The sequence below is a fragment of the Ranitomeya variabilis genome, chromosome 1 (genome assembly GCF_051348905.1).
Source record: "Ranitomeya variabilis isolate aRanVar5 chromosome 1, aRanVar5.hap1, whole genome shotgun sequence".
NCBI classification, from domain to species: domain Eukaryota; kingdom Metazoa; phylum Chordata; class Amphibia; order Anura; family Dendrobatidae; genus Ranitomeya; species Ranitomeya variabilis.
Window position 1 is genome coordinate 52,346,875 of NC_135232.1, and position 20,664 is coordinate 52,367,538.

Here is a 20,664-nt window from a genome sequence, read left to right on the forward strand (position 1 = left end):
TGGACCTCAAATTTGCTAAACCTATTTTCATACTACGTTTGTTATTTCATCTTGATTCACCGCCAATACATGTGGGGGGCCTCTGTCTCCTTTCGGGGTATTTCTCTAGAGGTGAGCTAGGACTAATATTTTCCTCTGCTAGCTTTATTTAGTCCTCCGGCTGGTGCTGGGCATCTAGAATCAACGTAGGCATGCTACCCGGCCACTGCTAGTTGTGCGTTAGGTTTAGTTCATGGTCAGCTCAGTTTCCATCTTCCAAGAGCTAGTTCCTATATATGCTGATGCTATGATCTCTTGCCATTGAGATCATGACAGAGAGGGTCACTGGAAGTGACCGCCGTCTTCCTCTCAGCCCTCTCCGAGGAGAGGGATGAGGAGGGGTAACGGGCAGGACTAGCCACCGAAAAAGGGTCACCCTGAACACCCGAAAGGGTGACAAGGGACAAAGTCCTGCCCAGCGGATCCGAGAGGGTGCGATGTGGGTGATACCACACTGCTCTCTCGGCCGCTCAAAGTGGGGAAAACAGGGTGAGAAAACTGCACCCTGTTACCCTGAAGAGAGAATCTGAAAAAGAAAGGGGAAATGATTAATACACACAACAAATCCCTGTAAAAGAAATACGGATCTGGGGTTAGATCCAGGTCCGCTTCCTACAGACACTAAGCAAAAATTGAGTTGCCTGGTGCCTGTCGGAGGGTGTATACTGCCGGGGAGGAGTTACTTTTCTTTATTTGCATAGTGTCAGCCTCCTAGTGACAGCAGCATACACCCATGGTTACCTCTGTCCCCCAATGAAGCGAGAAAGAAATGTATTTTCTTTTTCACTTCATTGGGGGACACAGATAACCATGGGTGTATGCTGCTGTCACTAGGAGGCTGACACTATGCAAATAAAGAAAAGTAACTCCTCCCCGGCAGTATACACCCTCCGACAGGCACCAGGCAATTCAGTTTTTTGTTTCTAGTGTCTGTAGGAGGCGGACCTGGATCTAACAGCAGATCCGCTTTATCTTTCCTTTACAGGGTTTTGTGTGTTTACTAATCTTTTTCCCTTTATTTTTCAGACTTCTTCTCTGGGTAACAGGGTGCAGTTTTTCTCACTCTGTTTTCCCTACATTATGCGGCTGAGAGAGCAATGTGGTATCACTCGCATCGCAACCTCTCGGACCCGCTGGGCCGGACTTCGTCCCCTGTCACCCCTATGGGTGTTCAGGGTGACCTTTTCGGTGGCCAGTCCTTGCCCGTTTCCCCTCCTCATCCCTCTCCTCGGAGTGGGCTGAGAGGAAGACGGTGTCACCTGCGGTGACCTCCCCCTTTTAAGGGGTTGACGCCGTCTTCTGCGCCGCGCAGTGGCGTGGGAAGGAGGATCCCCCTCTTCCAGGACCCTGCGTACCCTCCAAGGGCTCCTGACGTGATCCTCGGCTACAGGGACGGCTCTTCATTCAGGTACAAGATTTTCTTTCCTCTCTGCCCCCGCCCGCCAACCAGCCAGCCAGCCGCAGCATTCCCCCTTCTGCAGCACTTGCCGCCGGTACCTTTTACCCTTCGGACGCCATTTATTCAAATTTTGCGCCTGTTTACCGCAGCACATGCTTTTCTCTGCCTCACTCCTCAGCAGACATCGTTCCAGTAAGCCACGCCCCCTCCTCGGCTTTCCCAGTCCGTCTCTCTTCAGCGCTGTGCACGCCTCCTCCAGAGCCCAGCGCTGACATTGGTTGCGTACGGGCGGGCCACGCCTCCCTTCTATACTAACCATCAGGCTGTCGCTTTCACTTGCGGCCGTCCACGCCCCCTTTTTTCCAGCGCGCTCTATTCACGCGCCTGTTTACAACACCGCGCTTCTCTGGTGGGATATCTCCGTCGCGTCGCGTGGCCAAAAGGACCTCTACTAAGTGGGGGACACAGGTTCCTGCATTGCCGCTGCGCCTGGTGTCTGGTAGGCTTTACTGTTCTCCTCCCCCAGCCAGTACTCCCCTAAGCAGCATCGCCTGCTGGCAACCTGCTTCAGGTATCATTCACTCTCTACCTATGCCCAACCCTGCAGGGGCCTCCGGCTATATCCCCACGGTGATTCACTACGCATGTGCCCGCTGTAAGAAAAAGTGGGCTTCAGGCCAGCCGTCCCCTTTCTGTCCGTCCTGCAGTCTTTCCACCATGTCCGTACCTCAGGAAGTCCCTAATACTCGGGATGAGTGCACTCCTCCTCCCCCGGAGTGGGCTGTTGCTATGTCTCAGTCAGTGTCTGACTTGACTAAAGTGTCCCAGTCCCTGGTTCAGGTCCTGGAACGTATTCCTCTTCTAACTACTGCCACCAGTGCCACGAACGCCTCTAGCGGCGATTTGCTCGCACCTGACCAAGACCCTCACAGGGGCAGACTTGAGAAAAGATCCAGGAAGAGGTCTCTGTCTAGATCCTCATCAAGTTCATCGGATCACACTGCGTCAGCCGGAATACCCCTCCCTACCCATTCCCCCTCCTCGCAGGCGGACGTCGGGTCAGAGTTAGCTTCTCAGTCGGAGTCTGACAGATCAGACCTCCGGGACGCAGGATATGGTAGATACCCTTATTTCAGCTATTATTCAAACACTTGAGCTTAAGGAGGAAGAGGCAACCTCTCAGGACATCTCCGTTTCATTCAAACGGATGAAACGTCCCACTAGAGTTTTTCCCAACCACAAAGAGTTTGAGAACACCACCTCTAGACACTGGGAACATCCCGGTAAGCACTTTCCGGGAAGGAAGCATCTGGACATTTTACACCCTTTTGATTCAGACCTTGTCAACAAATGGTCCGAATCTCCTAAAGTAGATCCGCCTGTGTCTAGATTATCCTCGCAGACTGTGTTGTCCATCCCTGATGCGGCGTCTCTAAAGGACCCCACGGACAGGCAAATTGAGACCTTAACCAAGTCAGCATTTGAAGCTTTTGGCACCTCTCTCTGTCCTAATTTCGCCTCTTCTTGGGTGGCGAAGGCTGTTTCGGCCTGGGCCAAGATCCTGCGTTGAGGCATTGTAGCTTCGGCTTCTGCAGAGGAGCTAGCAGATTTAGCGGATCAGATTGCCCACGCAGGAAAATATCTCTTAAATGCCTCTCTGGATGCTGCCGCTTGCTCCGCAAGGGCTAACAGCAACATCATTGCCATTCGCCGAATTCTTTGGCTGAAGCCGTGGAACGCAGACCCTGCTTCTAAATTCCTCACTAGTCTGCCTTTCCAAGGCTCCAGGCTCTTTGGCACATAGCTGGACCAAATGATCTCTGATGCCACTGGTGGTAAGAGTACTTCTCTACCTCAATCTAAGCCTAGGCGTCCCTTCAATAGGAAGGGACCCCAGTCCTTTCACCCCTTTCGGTCCTTCACCTCTGGTGGTGCCTCTCAACAGGACCGGTCTACCACCCAAGGGGAACGTAAGAAACCTGTCTTCAGGCCTACCCCTCATTGGAGAGCTAAAAGCCGCTCCTCTAAGCCCTCCGGATCTTACGGCCAAAGATTTTCTTAAAAATGATGGGTCACCCCCACCTGGAAATCTTTCCAGGGTGGGAGGCAGACTTCTTCTGTTCACAAAGACCTGGTTATTGGTGGTTGACGATGCCTGGGTCAGGGAGATCGTCACTTCGAGCTACAAAATAGAATTTTCTTTGCCCCCAGGAAGATGTTTCGTCCTCTCTCGTCCACCCAAAGGGCCCTCCCATGTCCCAGGGCTTCTCCATGCCGTCGCTTCACTCCTCGCCTCAGGGGTAATCGTCCCAGTTCCTTACCACAAGCGGTTTTCAGGTTTTTACTCGAATCTGTTCGTAGTTCCAAAGAAAGACGGCTCTCTCTGCCCAATTTTAGACCTCAAGCAGCTGAACCGTCACCTCCGGATTCGACACTTCAAGATGGAGTCTCTGCGCTCGGTGATCGCATCCATGGAACCGGGAGAATTTCTATGCTCTGTGTACATCCAGGATGCGTACCTACACATTCCTGTTTGTATTCATCATCAGAGGTTCCTTTGTTTTGCGATCCTAGAGCAATATTATCATTTCACAGCTCTCCCATTCGGCCTGGCGTCTGCCCCCAGGGTCTTTACGAAGGTAATGGCGGCGGTCATGGCCATCCTTCGATCGAAGGGGATTCTTATAATCCCCTATCTCGACGACCTACTGGTCAAGGGTCCGTCTCACCGGGACTGCGCCCAGAGTCTCCAGATCGCTCTGGACACGCTAGTCCATCTAGGTTGGATAATTAACAAGCAGAAGTCCTCCTTGATTCCAACCCAACGCCTAGAATTTCTGGGCATGGAATTCGACACCATTCAAGCCAGGGTCTTCCTCCCTTAGGAGAAGTTCATGTCCCTTCGGCAGGTCATCAGGGCTCTGAAGTGCTCTGCCCCTAGGAAAGATGCTAACAAAAGGAGAAACATAGGAGTTTTATGGTAGAAACTCCTATGTTGTTAGTATATGGTAATTGAGTGGTATACAGGTAGCTAGGTGATGGCGCTTGGCTTACTGATTAATATGAGTCTGGGCATTTTTGTATTGCCCTAGGAAAGATGGTAGCTTCCATGGAAGCAGTACCTTATGCTCAATTTCACTCTTGCCCTCTCCAGCTGGCCCTTCTGTCCGCTTGGGACAGGAGCCTTCTTTCCTTAGGCTGGTTTCACACTTGCGTTTTGATCTGCAGCGTTTTTAAAAAAAACGCATGTGGTGAAAAAACGCATGTAAACGCGGCAAAACGCCGCGTTTTTTAGACGCATGCGTTTTTGCATGCAGAAAAAAAACGCGGCGTTTACATGCGTTTTTTCCTGCGTTTGCGTTTTTTAATTCATGCTGAGAAGTGTGTGACAGCTGCCAATCATCAAAATCAACTAGAAAACCCACTAAAAACAGAAATAGCTAGGGTTAGGGTTAGGATCCCTAGTATCCCTAGGGATCCTAACCCTAACCCTTAGGGTTAGGGTTACGATCCTAACCCTTAGGGTTAGGGTTAGGATCCGTAGGGTTAGGGTTAGGATCCCTAGGGTTACTAGGGATCCTAACCTTAGGGTTAGGGTTAGGATCCCTAGTAACTCTAGGGTTAGGGTTAGGGTTTTCTTGTTTTTTCTTGTGGTTAGGGTTAGGGTTAGGGTTAGGGTTTTCTTGTTTTTTCTTGTGTTTAGGGTTAGGGTTTTCTTGTGTTTTCTTGTGTTTTTCTAAAAAAACGCATGCGTTTTTAACGCAAGCAAACGCATGTGCTTAAAAACGCATGCGTTTAAATAGACAGCAATGCATTTTTTTGCCGCGAATAATCGCATGCGTTTTTTGCGGCAAAAAAACGCCGCAAGAAATTACTACAGGTTGCATTTCTGCAAATGAACGCACGCGTAAAAAAACGCATGCGTTGCCGAAAACGTGTCAAAACGCATGCTAAAAAACGCATGCGTTTTTAATGTTAAGTATAGGAAAAAAACGCATGCGTTTTTTAGCGCTAAAACGCTGCAGATCAAAACGCAAGTGTGAAACCACCCTAAGGCTGGTTTCACACTTGCGTTTTGATCTGCAGCGTTTTAGCGCTAAAAAACGCATGCGTTTTTGTCTGCAGCGGTTTTTGCACAAAAAACACATGCGTTTTTCCCCTATATTTAACATTGAAAACGCATGCTTTTTTTGTACGCGTTTGGTCGCGTTTTCAAACGCATGTGTTTTTTTCTGCATGCGTTCATTTTCAGAAATGCTACCTGCAGTATTTTCTTGCGCGTTTTTTTTGCCGCGAAAAAAACGCATGCGTTTTTTCGCGGCAAAAAAATGCATTGCTGTCTATGTAAACGCATGCGTTTTTAAGCACATGCGTTTGTTTGCGTTAAAAACGCATGCGTTTTTATTGGAAAAAAACAGAAAACACACTGAAAAGTCACCCACCACCATCAAGGTGATAAAGGGATCCAAACCCTAACCCTAACCGTTTAATGAACATTTTCTGACAGTCATAGTGCCACGTATTTCAGTGCCACGTATTTCAGTGCCACGATATTTCAGTGCCACGATATTTCAGTGCCACGTATTTCAGTGCCACGATATTTCAGTGCCACGTATTTCAGTGCCACGTATTTCAGTGCCACGTATTTTAGTGCCACGATATTTCAGTGCCACGTATTTCAGTGCCACGATATTTCAGTGCCACGATATTTCAGTGCCACGTATTTCAGTGCCACGTATTTCAGTGCCACGTATTTCAGTGCCACGTATTTAGGGTAGGGTTAAGTGTAGGGTTAAATGCGTGGCACTGAAATATCGTGGCATTTACGTGAAATACGTGGCATTTAAATACGTGGCATTTAAATACGTGGCACTTAAATACGTGGCACTTAAATACGTGGCACTTATATACGTGGCACTTAAATACGTGGCACTTAAATACGTGGCCACTGAAATATTGTGGCACTTATATACGTATATACGTATATAAACGTATTTCAGTGCACGCATTTCAGGTTAGGGTTAGGGTTAGGGTTAGGGGTTTTTGTTTTTTTTCTTGTTTTCTTGTGGTTTTCTATAAAAACGCATGCGTCTAAAAAACGCATGCGTTTTACCGCGTTTACATGCGTTTTTTCACACATGCGTTTTTTAAAAAAACGCATGCAGATAAAAACGCAAGTGTGAAACCAGCCTTAGACTGTCCAGTTCGTCTCCCTCTCAATGTGAGGCAATCTCTCACTTGGAGGACGCTGTCCACCTCCATTCTTCGACGGAGGTAATTTCTCTCCCCTCCACTGGCAGGTCATCACCACCGACGCCAGTCTCCAGGGGTGGGGTGCGGTCTTTCTCCATCTCGCAGCTCACGGCCGCTGGAATGTTCGAGACGTGTCTCCTGATCAATCTCCTGGAGATCAGGGCAATCTTCCTGGCCCTTCTCCGCTGGCAGTCCCTCCTCACGGGAAAACCGGTCCGCATTCAGTCGGACAACGCCACAGCCGTGGCTTACATAAACCACCAGGGAGGGACTCGCAGCAAGCAGGTCATGAGGGAGGTGGCAAAGATTCTACGATGGGCGGAGAACCATGTTCCTTCCATATTGGCCATCCACATCTCAGGGGTGGACAATTGGGAAGCCGACTTCCTCAGCAGCCACGGGCTCGTGTCGGGTGAGTGGGCTCTTCTCCCCGCCGTTTTCGACCAAATCTGTCATCTGTCATCTGCATCCTGGATAGGACCTGTGCACAGTATATTCCGTATGGGAATAAACATACTAGAAATAGGAGGAAACCAATATGGCTAAATAAAGCTGTAAGGGGCGCAATAAGGGACAAAAAGAAAGCATTTAGAGGATTAAAGGAAGTAGGTAGTGAGGAGGCATTAAATAAATACAAAAAATTAAATAAATTATGTAAAAAGCAAATCAAGGCAGCAAAGATTGAGGCAGAGAGACTCATTGCCAGAGAGAGTAAAAATAATCCCAAAATATTCTTTAACTACATAAATAGTAAGAAACTAAAAAATGATAGTGTTGGCCCCCTTAAAAAAAGTCTGGGTGAAATGGTGGATGAGGATGAGGAAAAAGCCAATATGCTAGATGACTTTTTTCATCAGTATTTACACAAGAAAATCCCATGGCCGACAATATGATCAGTGATAACAAAAATTCCCCATTAAGTGTCACCTGCTTAACCCAGCAGGAAGTACGGCGGCGTCTAAAAATCGCTAAAATTGACAAATCTCCGGGCCCGGATGGGATACACCCCCAAGTACTGCAGGAATTAAGTACAGTCATTGATAGACCATTATTTTTAATCTTTAAAGAGTTCATAATAACAGGGTCTGTACCACAGGACTGGTGTATAGCAAATGTGGTGCCAATATTCAAAAAGGGGACAAAAACTGAACTCGGAAATTATAGTCCAGTAAGCTTAACCTCTACTGTGGGTAAATATATGAGGGGACAGTACAAAGACCTTTCTGATGATCTTTTTAATCATAAACCTGAGACAGGGACAAGGGGGCATCCTCTACGTATTGAGGAAAGAAGGTTTAAGCATAATAACAGATGCGGATTCTTTACTGTAAGAGCAGTGAGACTATGGAACTCTCTGCCGTATGATGTTGTATTGAGTGATTCACTGCTAAAATTTAAGAGGGGACTGGATGCCTTTCTTGAAAAGTATAATGTTACAGGGTATATACACTAGATTCCTTGATAGGGCGTTGATCCAGGGAACTAGTCTGATTGCCGTATGTGGAGTTGGGAAGGAATTTTTTCCCCCAATGTGGAGCTTACTCTTTGCCACATGGTTTTTTTTGCCTTCCTCTGGATCAACATGTTAGGGCATGTTAGGTTAGGCTATGGGTTGGACTAGATGGACTTAAAGTCTTCCTTCAACCTTAATAACTATAAAAAAGGTGGGGCGTTCCGGATGTCGACCTAATGGCCTCCCGAACAAACCACAAGGTTCCCCAATACGTCTCCAGATCTCTGGATCCGATGGCTGTCGGCTGCGACGCCCTCGTGATCTCGTGGGCCCAATTTCAGATGCCTTATCTGTTCCGCCTCTTCCCTTGATTCCAAGGATCGTAAAAAAGATAAAGTCAGAGGGGGTTCCCGTTCTCTTAGTAGCTCCAGATTGGCCTCGGAGGGCCTGGTATGCGGAGCTAGTGAACATGCTATCGGACGTCCCCTGGAGACTCCCAGACCGTCCTGATCTTCTATCGCAAGGGCCCCTCTTCAACCCGAATTCTCGGTCTCTGAATTTAATGGTATGGCCGTTGAGGCCGCGGTCCTGAAGGACCCAGGCTTTTCCCACAGCGTCATACAAACCATGATAAAAGCTAGGAAACCAGCATCTTCGCGTATCTACCATAGATGCTGGAAGGCCTTTTTCTGCTGGTGCGATGACAACAGTTTGTTCCTTTTTTTGTTTGGTCTTTTCCCCTCCTTCAGTGCTTGGTTTCCTCCAAGCGGGTCTCGATTCAGGCCTCTTCCTAAGTACCTTGAAGGGTCAGGTTTTCGCTTTGTCCATCCTCTTTCAAAGAGACCTGGCCTCCCTCCCCCAGGTGAGGACCTTCCTTCAAGGTGTCACCCATATAGCGCCTCCTTACCATCCTCCGGTTGAGCCTTGGGATCTCAACCTCGTACTCTGCACCCTCCAGAGTGCGCCCTTTGAACCTATTCAGGACATCTCCCTTTCTCTTCTTTCCTGGAAAGTGGCCTTCTTGGTCGCCATCACCTCAATTAGGAGAGTTTCCGAGCTGGCAGGGTTGTCCTGCCGTTCTCCCTTCCTGATTCTACACCAGAATAAAGTGGTCCTGCGGCCGGTTCCTTCCTTTCTACCAAAGGTAGTTTCGACTTTTCACATCAATGAGGACATCGTCCTTCCTTCCTTGTGCCCTTTCCCAGTTCACCCTTTGGAGAAGTCTCTTCACAAGCTGGATTTGGTCAGGGCTATCCGAATCTATCTTTCCAGAACTGCTTCTTTTAGCCAGTCTGATCCTCTGTTTGTCGTCTTGGAAGATCGTCGGAAGAGGCTCCCCGCCTCCAAATCCACAATTGCTCGTTAGATCTGTTCGGCGGTTCTGGAGGCATATCGTATCCATGACAAACAGCCTCCTCCGGGGATGAGGGCTTTCTCTACCCGGGGTGTGGGAGCTTCCTGGGCAGTTCTCCACCAAGCTTCGGTCTCGCAGGTCTGCAAGGCCGTGACGTGGTCATCCATTCACACCTTCGTAAAGTTCTACAAGGTGCACACTCAGGCTTCTGCGGACGCAGGCCTGGGTAGGAAGATTCTGCAGGCGGCAGTTTCTCATCGGCCAACCTGAGTCTCCTTCTCTCTGCATATTATCCCCTCCCTTAGGACTGCTTTTGGACGTCCCATGGTTACCTGTGTCCCCCAATGAAGCGAAAAAGAAAGAGGGATTTTTGGTTCTTACCGTAAAATCTCTTTCTTGGAGCCTTCATTGGGGAACACAGCACCCTCCCTTTATGTTGTACCGTGTTGGCCAATGTGCCGTTGTTTTGGGTTGGTACATAGGTTGAGTTTGTTTATACTTGCTCCTACTATTGCTTTTGCACAAACTGAGTTGCCTGGTGCCTGTCGGAGGGTGTATACTGCCGGGGAGGAGTTACGTTTCTTTATTTGCATAGTGTCAGCCTCCTAGCGACAGCATCATAGACCCATGGTTACCTGTGTCCCCCAATGAAGGCTCCAAGAAAGAGATAGTGAATCAGAAAAAACTATACTACATTTCTAATTGGAGGTACTTGCTAATATTATTATTCCGCCCACTTAATATTGGGATTGGATCTTGGAGATGGGAAGACCCCTTTAAGTGTTCATCCCTGTCCGTCGGGGCTTGAACAGATACGATTATATCTTAGGGCCTGACTGTAGACCATGGACTTGGTAATATGTTTCGGGTGGAAGCTTCCCCATCTGATGTATGTGGGACGGTCAGTTGGTTTCCGATACACCGATGTCTGGATTGAACCATGTTGAATTTTTTGGGTGGTATTCCGGAAGCTGATTTCCGTTTTTGAGTGCTCCAATGTCAGGTTTATGGTGGCATGAAATGTATTGAATTGGTCATTAGAGTTTCTTGTTCAGACACAATCCAGATTATTAAAATTTCATTGATGGAACGGAAATAGTCCAAGGGTTTGTTGGGGCAGGATGCTAAAATCTCATTTTGCAGTTTAGCCATGAAAATGTTGGCATACTGGGGTGCCCTTGTGTTGCCCATAGCAGTCCCTGTGAGTTGTTGTAGATATAGCTCCTCTCCGAAAGAGAAAAAGTTATGTGGGAGGATAAGTCTGGTGATTCTTAATACATACTCAGTAGGGATCCCATTAACTTCAAGAAACATATGACAGGCGGATAGTCCACCTTCAATGTGGGATGTTAGAATATAAGGATTCCACATCCATGGTGGCTGAGATGGCATTTTTGGGGAGAGGACCTATTGTAGACAGCCTTTTTAAGAGGTCCGTGGTGTCCTGTAAATAGCTGGCAGTCTTCCTTACCAGCGGTTTAAGGACATTTTCTACCCTCCCTGAGATGATTAGCCTCCTTGGGTTTCCTGGCTTATGGATCTTGGGAAGCATGGAGAACATTCCTATCCTGGGATTCTCAGGTCTAAAGTCCAGAAGGTTTGTGGAATCTGTCCCCAGACCTCTGATGACTCTTCTACTCCCTCATATTTTGGAGTTGGGTCCTCATCCAGTTTGGTGTAGTGTTGTATGTCCGTCAGCTGTCTGTGTCCTTCTTCAGTCAGTTGTATTTCGGACTATGGCACCACACTGATCCTGATCTTCCTGTTATTCTTCAGGCTGTGAATGACAGGTTTCCTTTCTTTTTTTATCCAATATCATGGACTGCACCAAATGTCCAAATGAGTCGATATATTGGTCCAAAATGATGTTGCAGCCGGAGACTGGCCCGTCTGGAAACTGTGGGATTTATAGAGAACTATTTTCCAAGGAGTCCCAGAAGGGTTACATGATTGACAATTATTAATGATTGAGCTCAGATTTCCAGACCATTTTTATTTTTAATTGTATTTTTTTTGTATAGGTTATTTAACGTATTCATCGTTTGGCTGGACGACGACAAGCTGCAGAAAGGAGAAGTGTATATTCCATCCCTCCCCAAGCAGTATGACCCGCACCGACTGGCAAAGATCTTGAGAAATGAGCAGGTGAGAAATGATTTAAAGAGAATCTTCTACAACCAGAGAGATCCATGGGATCTTCCAGAAGTTTGATATTGATGGCCTATCCTTAGGAAAAGTCATCAATATCGGATCAATATCAGATCATTGGGGTTCATGCGGCACTTTTCCCCAATGATCAGTCATTTGCAGCCACATACAATGTGCAGAGCTGGGATCGCGCCATTCACTTCAATGGGAGTTGAGCTGCAGCTCCCAAAATGGCAACCCAATAAAACCTGGTGTCTTGTTTATTTCTTTGTATCCCACTTTTGTTCCCTTTCCCTAGAATCTCTGGATGGAGTTCATTAACATGGAGCGGATCATATTTGAAATTCAGGAATGTGTAAATGACTGGAACCAAATCAAGGTAGAGATGGACACGAGTTTGCTGACTCCAGCCGTGACTTTGGACATACCGTCCCCATCAGCAGGTACCAGAACATACATTGTGCACCCGTCCTGCTCTTTCTGGGGCTGAGATTATCCAGTGTCCGGGGTGTCAAAGACCCCGTATGGACTAGAATCCCGCATGCAGTTATTAATAAGTCTTTCCTTTACATTTCTCGTTCCTGTAAGGGCTCGTGCACACTGCCGAATTTTCCGGACACATGCTATGTGTGGTTTTCACGGATGATATTTCATGGGGCCAATTTTTTCTTCTGACCTAGTCCGCGGGAAAAATCGGAGACACGTCCAATTTTCATCCGCGTGTCGGAGCAAAATCGGCAATGCCAGTCTTTGGCGCCGTGGAAAAATCAGACTGCACTCGGATGACATCCGAGTGCAGTCCGATTTTCACGGCCTGACAGAATGGAGTAGGTGGAGAAACTTTTTTTCTCCTACGCCTCATTGGGGGACACAGGACCATGGGTGTTATGCTGCTTGCCACTAGGAGGACACTAAGTAAACACAAAGAGTTAACTCCTCCTCTGCAGTATACACCCCTTGACTGGCCAGTAACGACTCAGTTCTTGCTTAGTGTCTGTAGGAGGCACTTAGGACTGTTTTCAGACCCCACCTTTTTTTGTTTTATTTTTATTTTCTGTAAATTTTTATTTTTTAATTAACGGAGTGAAGGGGGCGACGGATTCCTCTCTAGGGTCCGCTGTCCCCTGTTATGATCCTTAGTGGTTGAGGATCACAAATTACTCCAGCTAAGTAACAAACGTAGGACAAGCACTAGGGAGGTGGCAAACTGGCCTGACCGCAAATCTGAACCTATCCAAACACACTAGAAGTAGTCGGTGAACGTGCCTAAAAATCCTAGACGTCTCGAGCCAGCCTGAGGAACTAACTACCCCTAGAGAGAAAGAAAGACCTCTCTTGCCTCCAGAGAAATAATCCCCAAAGATATAGAAGCCCCCAACAGATAATAACGGTGAGGTAAGAGGAAGGCACATACACAGGGGTGAAAGCAGATTCAGCAAATGAGGCCCACTAATACTAGATAGCAGAAAATAGAAAAGGGAATCTATGCGGTCAGTAAAAAACCCTTACAAAATATCCACACTGAGATTTCAAGAACCCCCACACCAACTCACGGTGTGGGGGGTGAAACTCAGTCCCCTAGAGCAACCAGCAAGCGAAGAAATCACATTTTAGCGAGCTGGACTAAAAACATAATGAACACTGATAATCAAAAAATGATCAAACAAAAACTTAGCTTGTCTTGGAGAGACTGGGAGCAAGGTAGACACAAGGAATCTGAAGAGCACTGAATACATTGATAGCAGGCAAGGAACTGAGTATCCAGGTGAGCTAAATAAGAAACCAACCAAGGATAACGAACCAGCTGATGCTGCAACCTGCAGAAAGACAACACTACACAGTACCGCTTGTGACCACTACAGGGAGCCCAAAAATAGAGTTCACAACAGTCCCCCGAACCATCAACAGGCGAGCACGGCGAGTATACCTCCCCGTACCTCTCCTGCAACGACTGGGGCACGCCTAAGCTACACCAGGGCGACGGTTCTTATACGGTCCCGATCTCCCCCCTGTAAGAGGGCGAGCACATAGAGTATAACTCTTATGTGCATCTCCAGGGCGCATCCGAAATTAAGCCCTCACCTTGGCGTCATGTAGTCCCCACAGTGGCCGTAAGTCCCCTGCGGCAGGCATTTCCGTAAGTCCCCTGCGACAGGCACAGCCGTAAGTCCCATGCAGCAGACATATCTGAAGACGCAAATGCTCTCCATCCCCCGGCATAGGGAGGGTCGATTGAGCTGCAGGCACCTCTCCTTGGTGAGTACTACCCTTCCTCACGCTTTTGCGTGGGAAGGTGCGGTCCGGGTCCCTGGGAAGAGATACCGCTGGCTAGATGCCAGCGGCGGTCATCAGGTGCGGCGTTGCGGCCGCCGGTGCGTTCCCGCCAGCTGGCTCCATAAATTTAGTCCCCGGCTTCTACTGCCGGACTAGGCCGCAACTTAAAATTCCTGCCCACTGTCGAAGCCCCACCCACTATTCAAGCGCTTCTCGTTCTGAACGAGAAGTGCTCTGTAAATCTCGGGCGCCATCTTGGGACTCCACTTCTGCAGGGGAAATTCAGCCGAAAATGCTACCTTCCCTCTCTGCCTCCCCGGGGACACCAGCACAGGACCCGTGGGTAAGCTGCTCCACTCTATAGGGAAAAGCTTAACCCCTTCTCTGCTCCCATAGCCCTGCTATCGCAGTTTAATTGGAGTGTAGACATACACTATGTCTCAATCTAAGGAGGCTAAAAGGGGAAATAAAAAGCACACTGTGTTTTTTACTTCATGTGCCACTTGCAATTCTGCGTTGCCACGTGCCCACAGTACCCCTTTGTGCCAGAACTGCGACCCGGCCTGTGCGCAGCTGCCTCCTGCCGCCACCTCCAATGTCCCCACCGACCCCGCCGAGCCTAACCCTCCTGAGTGGGCCGCGTCCTTGTCACGTTCAATGGATTCCTTGGTCAGGTCATTGGACTCTTTCCGGGGGTCCTCCTTAAGCCAGAACTCTCCTCCGTCGGCTGCGACAGAATCTGGCAACGGTGCGGGGCCGTCCGACCACAGGGGGCGTCCCGTACTACGGGACTCTCAGGGTGCCAGAAAGAGAACCCTTCCCTCATCTCCCGTCTATGCTCGAGCTTCAGCATCTGTGAGCTCATCTTCTCGCTCCCCCTCCCCCGAGGGTCGCAGCGTGCATGACTCGGTATAGGAGTCGGAGGAATCTTTAACCCAAGACTCCTCTATCGGTCAGGAGACACTTTACTCCCTTATTGAGGCAGTCAACAAAACACTAATGGTGGACGAGGAATCGATATCCACTCAGAAACACGACGTTTCTTTTAAAAAGACTAAACGCGTTCAAAAGATATTTGCTAATCACCCTGAGTTTCAGGACATTGTCCAAAAACACAGGGAACACCCGGAGAAGCATTTTACGGCCCAAAAAGCCACGGAAGCTAAATATCCCTTCTCCAAGGATCTGGTGAAGGAGTTGCTTCTCTCTCCTTCTGTGGATACTGCCGTATCGCGACTCGCATCCAAAACGGTCTTATCCCTGTCAGACGGTTCATCAGTCAAAAATCCTTCTGACCGTCAAATTGACTACCTGGCTCGCTCAGTCTTCGAGGCCTCAGGAACAGCTCTCCTTCCATCCTTTGCCGCTACCTGGGTGGCTAAGGCAATGGTGGCCTGGGCAGAGGTGTTAACCTCTACCGTCCATGACGGTAATCTTCCCCCAGAGGCTGCCAAGCTAGCTAACCAGTTAGCTCAGGCCGGAGATTTCGTAGTTAACGCTTCCATAGATGCGGCTAATTGCGCAGCGCAAGCAGCTGCAAATGCAATTTCCATCAAGATGGCCTTGTGGCTCCGTGATTGGCGAGCAGATTCTGCTTCTAAGAATTCGCTGACTTCGTTACCCTACCAAGCGGGCCGTTTATTTGGGGAGAAACTAGACCAAATCATTTCTGACGCTACAGGAGGGAAGAGTAAATTTCTTCCCCAGCAGAAATCTGCCCGGTCTTTTCGAAATCAACAGCAGTTTCGATTCCGGTCCTTTCTTAACAACTCCAGTTGGTCCTCCTCTTCCCCTGGTTCGGGACGGCGGGAAAACAGAAATCCCCAGGTCTCATACAAACCAAACTGTTTTTGGAAACTCAGACCGAGACCTTCTGGCCCTAAGCCATCCGCATCCCTTAAACCTTCTACACCATCTCCGTCCCCTGCAACAGGTGCTGCTGTCAGCCTGGGACAGGAACCCGTTTTCCCTCGAACGTCGTTTTCGCCTGTCTCCACAGGTCAGGCAGACTCTCAGGTGGTGGACGCTACAGTCCTCCCTGAACCAAGGGAAGTCCTTTCTCCCAGTACGCATGTTAGTGGTGACCACCGATGCCAGCCTTTTGGGCTGGGGCGCAGTTTTCAATCACTACACTGCACAGGGTCTTTGGTCCAGAAGAGAGTCTCGTCTTCCAATCAATATCTTGGAGATCCGAGCAATCACTCTTGCCTTACGCAAATTTCATCACCTTCTCGCAGGCCATCCTATCAGAATCCAATCCGACAACGCCACAGCTGTGGCGTATATCAACCGACAAGGGGGAACCCGCAGCAGGGCAGCCATGCTCGAAGACTCCCACATCCTGCGCTGGGCCGAGACCAATCACTCGCTCATCTCGGCGATCCACATACCGGGTGTGGAGAATTGGGAAGCGGACTTCCTCAGTCACCAAGGTCTTGTCTCGGGCGAGTGGTCCCTTCGTCCGGAAGTCTTCCAGCAGATTTGACTTTGCTCAGGGACGCCGGATGTGGATCTCATGGCCTCGAGGCTCAACAACCAGGTTCCCCAGTTCATTGCGCGATCCCGTGATCCTTGCGCCATCGGGGCAGATGCTCTGGTCCTGTCGTGGCATCGGTTCCAGCTGCCATACATATTTCCGCCTCTTCCTCTGCTCCCGAGAGTCATCAAGAAGATCAGGGCAGAGGGGAGACCGGTGATCCTCGTCGCGCCGGACTGGCCGCGCCGTGCATGGTACGCGGAACTCGTCCAAATGGTCGCCGACGTCCCCTGGCGGCTTCCAGATTGCATGGATCTTCTCTCACAGGGCCCGATTTGCCACCAGAGTTCCGAGGCCCTGTCTTTGATGGCGTGCCCGTTGAATCCTGGATTTTAGCCCAAGCCGGATTCTCTCCAGGGGTTTCTTCTACCATGATTTGCGCTAGGAAACCCGTATTCATGCGCATCTATCATCGCACCTGGCGCATCTTCTTTTCATGGTGCAATGCCCACGGACGTTCTCCTCTGGTTTTTTCCATCCCGTCCATTCTGGAGTTTCTCCAATCAGGCTTAGAGTCAGGCCTTGCCCTAAGCTCACTCAAGGGACAAGTGTCCGCATTGTCTGTTCTATTCCAACGAAAGATCGCTTCTAGACTGCCGGTTAAGATGTTCATCCAAGGAGTCTCCCAGGTGGTCCCTCCCTATCGAATGCCTTTGGCTTCATGGGATCTTAACTTGGTTCTCAGAGTTCTTCAGGAGACCCCTTTCGAACCATTGCAGGACATCTCTCTCACCCTCCTTACTTGGAAGGTGGTCTTTCTCTTGGCGATTACGTCAATCAGGAGAGTTTCTGAGTTGGCGGCTCTCTTGCCGACCCCCTTTCCTAATTTTTCACCCAGACAAGGTAGTTTTGAGATCCTCTCCCTCTTTCCTACCTAAAGTCGTCTCCTCTTTTCATCTAAATGAGGACATTGTCTTGTCGTCATTCTGTCCGGCTCCAACCCATCGTATCGAGAAAGCTCTCCATACTCTGGATGTAGTTAGAGCTCTTCGGCAGTACATATCTCGCACGGCTCCCTTCCGTAAGTCGGATGTCCTGTTCGTGCTTCCGGAGGGGCATAGGAAAGGTCTACCCGCCTCAAAGGCCACGCTAGCCAAGTGGATTCGCTCCACTATCCAGGAATCCTACCGCGTCAGGAACACCCCTGTCCCAGCAGGGGTTAAGGCGCATTCGACTAGGTCGGTCGGTGCATCTTGGGCCATTCGGCACCAGGCGTCAGCACAACAGCTTTGCAAAGCTGCGACTTGGTCCAGTCTGCATACCTTCACGAAGCACTATCAGGTTCATACTCAGGCTTCGGCAGACGCTGCCCTTGGCAGGCGCATTGTGCAGACAGCGGTACCTCAGTAAGCCAGTGGTACATGGGGTTTTAGCAGTGCAATTGCTCCCCACCCAGGGACTGCTTTAGGACGTCCCATGGTCCTGTGTCCCCCAATGAGGAGTAGGAGAAAAGGAGATTTTTGTGTACTCACCGTAAAAACTTTTTCTCCGAAACAATCATTGGGGGACACAGCACCCACCCTGTTAGGCTAACGGCTGTTTGTTGTTGGATTTTGTTCCTCAGTTTTTTACATAGTTTACTTGTCTTGGTTTCTCTTATACTCCTACTGCATTACTACCGAACTGAGTCGTTACTGGCCAGTCAAGGGGTGTATACTGCAGAGGAGTAGTTAACTCTTTGTGTTTACTTAGTGTCCTCCTAGTGGCAAGCAGCATAACACCCATGGTCTTGTGTCCCCCAATGAGTGGCTCGGAGAAAAAGATTTTACGGTGAGTACAGAAAAATCTCCTTTTTTTGTCTTCTGTTCTCCACATCCGAGAAAAACTGATGCCACGCTGAAGAAAGTCTGATCAGGATAATCGGATGTGGAGAAAATGACCGTGTGACCCTACCATAAGACTAGGGCTATACGGCGACATCGCACTTAAGGATTTCCAATGGTGTCCCATGGCAACCTACCAAGTGATAATCTCCTGGTGATAAAACACTGATTTTATTGAAACTACAGCACACAGTGTAATAAGTGACACATCCTTGGAATCAGACTCTCTGTCCCTACCTCATGCTGCTGATTGCATAGCAGGAACTTGCTGATAGTTTCCCTTTATTTTATTTTTTTCTGATTCTAATCCCATCTGAGCCCAGATTATTACATTTATCGCTTTAGTTGCTAAAGAGAGAATCATTCTGAACTTGAAGAAGCACCCTGCACCCTGTCCCGGCATCACCCTGCAGCTTATGAAACCTCCCGTTTCCGTCATTCCAACCTCATGTTATCTCAACACCCAGGATGCCATGAAGCTTGTGCACAAAGATCTGACTGTCCTGCAGCAGCATGCCAAGTAAGGGCGACTATGTCATGTCTGTAGGGGTCTTTCAATGCTCACACTTTAAATGCCATTTTTTATGCAACTAGGTTTGTTTTAATAGTTTTATTGTGGTCAGCATGCTCTCATCTAGGCAAAGGTCATTGTGCAGGGAAGGAAGTAGGGAAGGTGAGCTGTGATCATCACCTGTTGTGAATAATGGGTCCTTTGTTAACTATTTTATATAGCGTTGTGATCACAGGACCCACCATTCACAATAAGTGATGTCTCCGCTCACATCCTCCTATTCCTCTACAGTGGCTGATAACACCGGATCCACTATTCACAATGGGTGATGTCACAGCTCACCTCCTCCTCCTGTACAATGACTGATAACTCCTCTATATACAGTAGGTAACACAAGATCCACTATTCACAATGGGTGATGTCACAGCTCACCTCCTCCTCCTGTACAATGACTGATAACTCCTCTATATACAGTAGATAACACAGGATCCACCATTCACAATAGATATCACAGCTCACCTCCTCCTTTAAAATGACTGATAACACCTCTATATACAGTAGATAACACAGGATACACTATGCATAATAGGTGATGTCACAGCTCACCTCCTCCTCCTGTACAATGACTGATAACACCTCTATATGCAGTAGATAACACAGGATACACTATGCATAATAGATAATGTCACAGCTCACCTCCTCCTTCTGTACAATGACTGATAACACCTCTATATACAGTAGATAACACAGGATCCACCATTCACAATAGATGATATCACAGCTCACCTCCTCCTCCTGTACAATGACTGACACCTCTATATACAGTAGGTAACACAAGATCCACCATTCACAATGGGTGATGTCACAGCTCACCTTTTCCTCCTGTACAATGACTGATAACTCCTCTATATACAGTAGATAACACAGGATCCACCATTCACAATAGATGATATCACAGCTCGCCTCCTCCTCCTCCTGTACAATGACTGATAACACCTCTATATACAGTAGATAACACAGGATCCACCATTCACAATAGATGATATCACAGCTCACCTCCTCCTTTAAAATGACTGATAACACCTCTATATACAGTAGATAAGAGGATCCACCATTCACAATAGGTGATATCACAGCTCACCTGTTCCTCCTGTACAATGACTGATAACCCCTATATACAGGAGATAACACAGGATCCACCATTCACAATAGGTGATGTCACAGCTCACCTTCTCCTCCTGTACAATGACTGATAACACCTCTATATACAGTAGACAAGCACGGTGGCGCAGTGGTTAGCACAGCAACCTTGCAGCGCTGGAGTCCTGGGTTCTAATCCCACTCAGGACAATATCTGCAAAGAGTTTGTATGTTCTCTCCATGTTTGCGTGGGTTTCCTCCGGGTACTCCGGTTTCCTCCCACATTCCAAAGACATACTGATAGGGAATTTAGATTGTGAGCCCCATCAGGGACAGCGATGATAATGTGTGCAAAATTGTAAAGCGCTGCGGAATATGTTAGCGCTATATAAAAATAAAGATTATTATTATTTAGACAACATAAGATAAATATGATGCATTGGCTACATGTTGCCACTAGGGGGCACCATAAGGATTTATCACACTGGTCTATGCAGTGCTCGCAGTGTCAGACATTGATGAAATGATCTAAGACCTGTGAACCGTCTCTTTCATGGCAGGACGGCTTCCATGCGGGAGTCCCAGCAGGTCGCCCTGGACAGCGAGATGCTCGATACCATCCCCAAACTTTATGTCAATCGGGAGGAGCAAATAGAGATGAAGATGGAGTGCCGGGGGAATCTGAATAAGACGTGCAGCGGGCCTGCGGTGGTGACCGTCAAGGTGAGGGGTTT

The 20,664-nt window shown here is 48.5% G+C and overlaps 1 protein-coding gene across 1 annotated transcript in view; it reads left to right on the top strand.

Annotated features, from left to right (window-relative positions):
- EPG5 (ectopic P-granules 5 autophagy tethering factor) overlaps positions 1-20,664 on the top strand; it is a 97,097-nt gene that overhangs the window by 52,581 nt on the left and 23,852 nt on the right. Inside the window, exons 24-27 of the mRNA XM_077283722.1 lie at positions 11,520-11,643; positions 11,945-12,089; positions 18,625-18,799; positions 20,491-20,653. Of these exons, the coding sequence (XP_077139837.1) occupies positions 11,520-11,643; positions 11,945-12,089; positions 18,625-18,799; positions 20,491-20,653 (607 nt within the window). The remainder of the gene's footprint in view (positions 1-11,519; positions 11,644-11,944; positions 12,090-18,624; positions 18,800-20,490; positions 20,654-20,664) is intronic.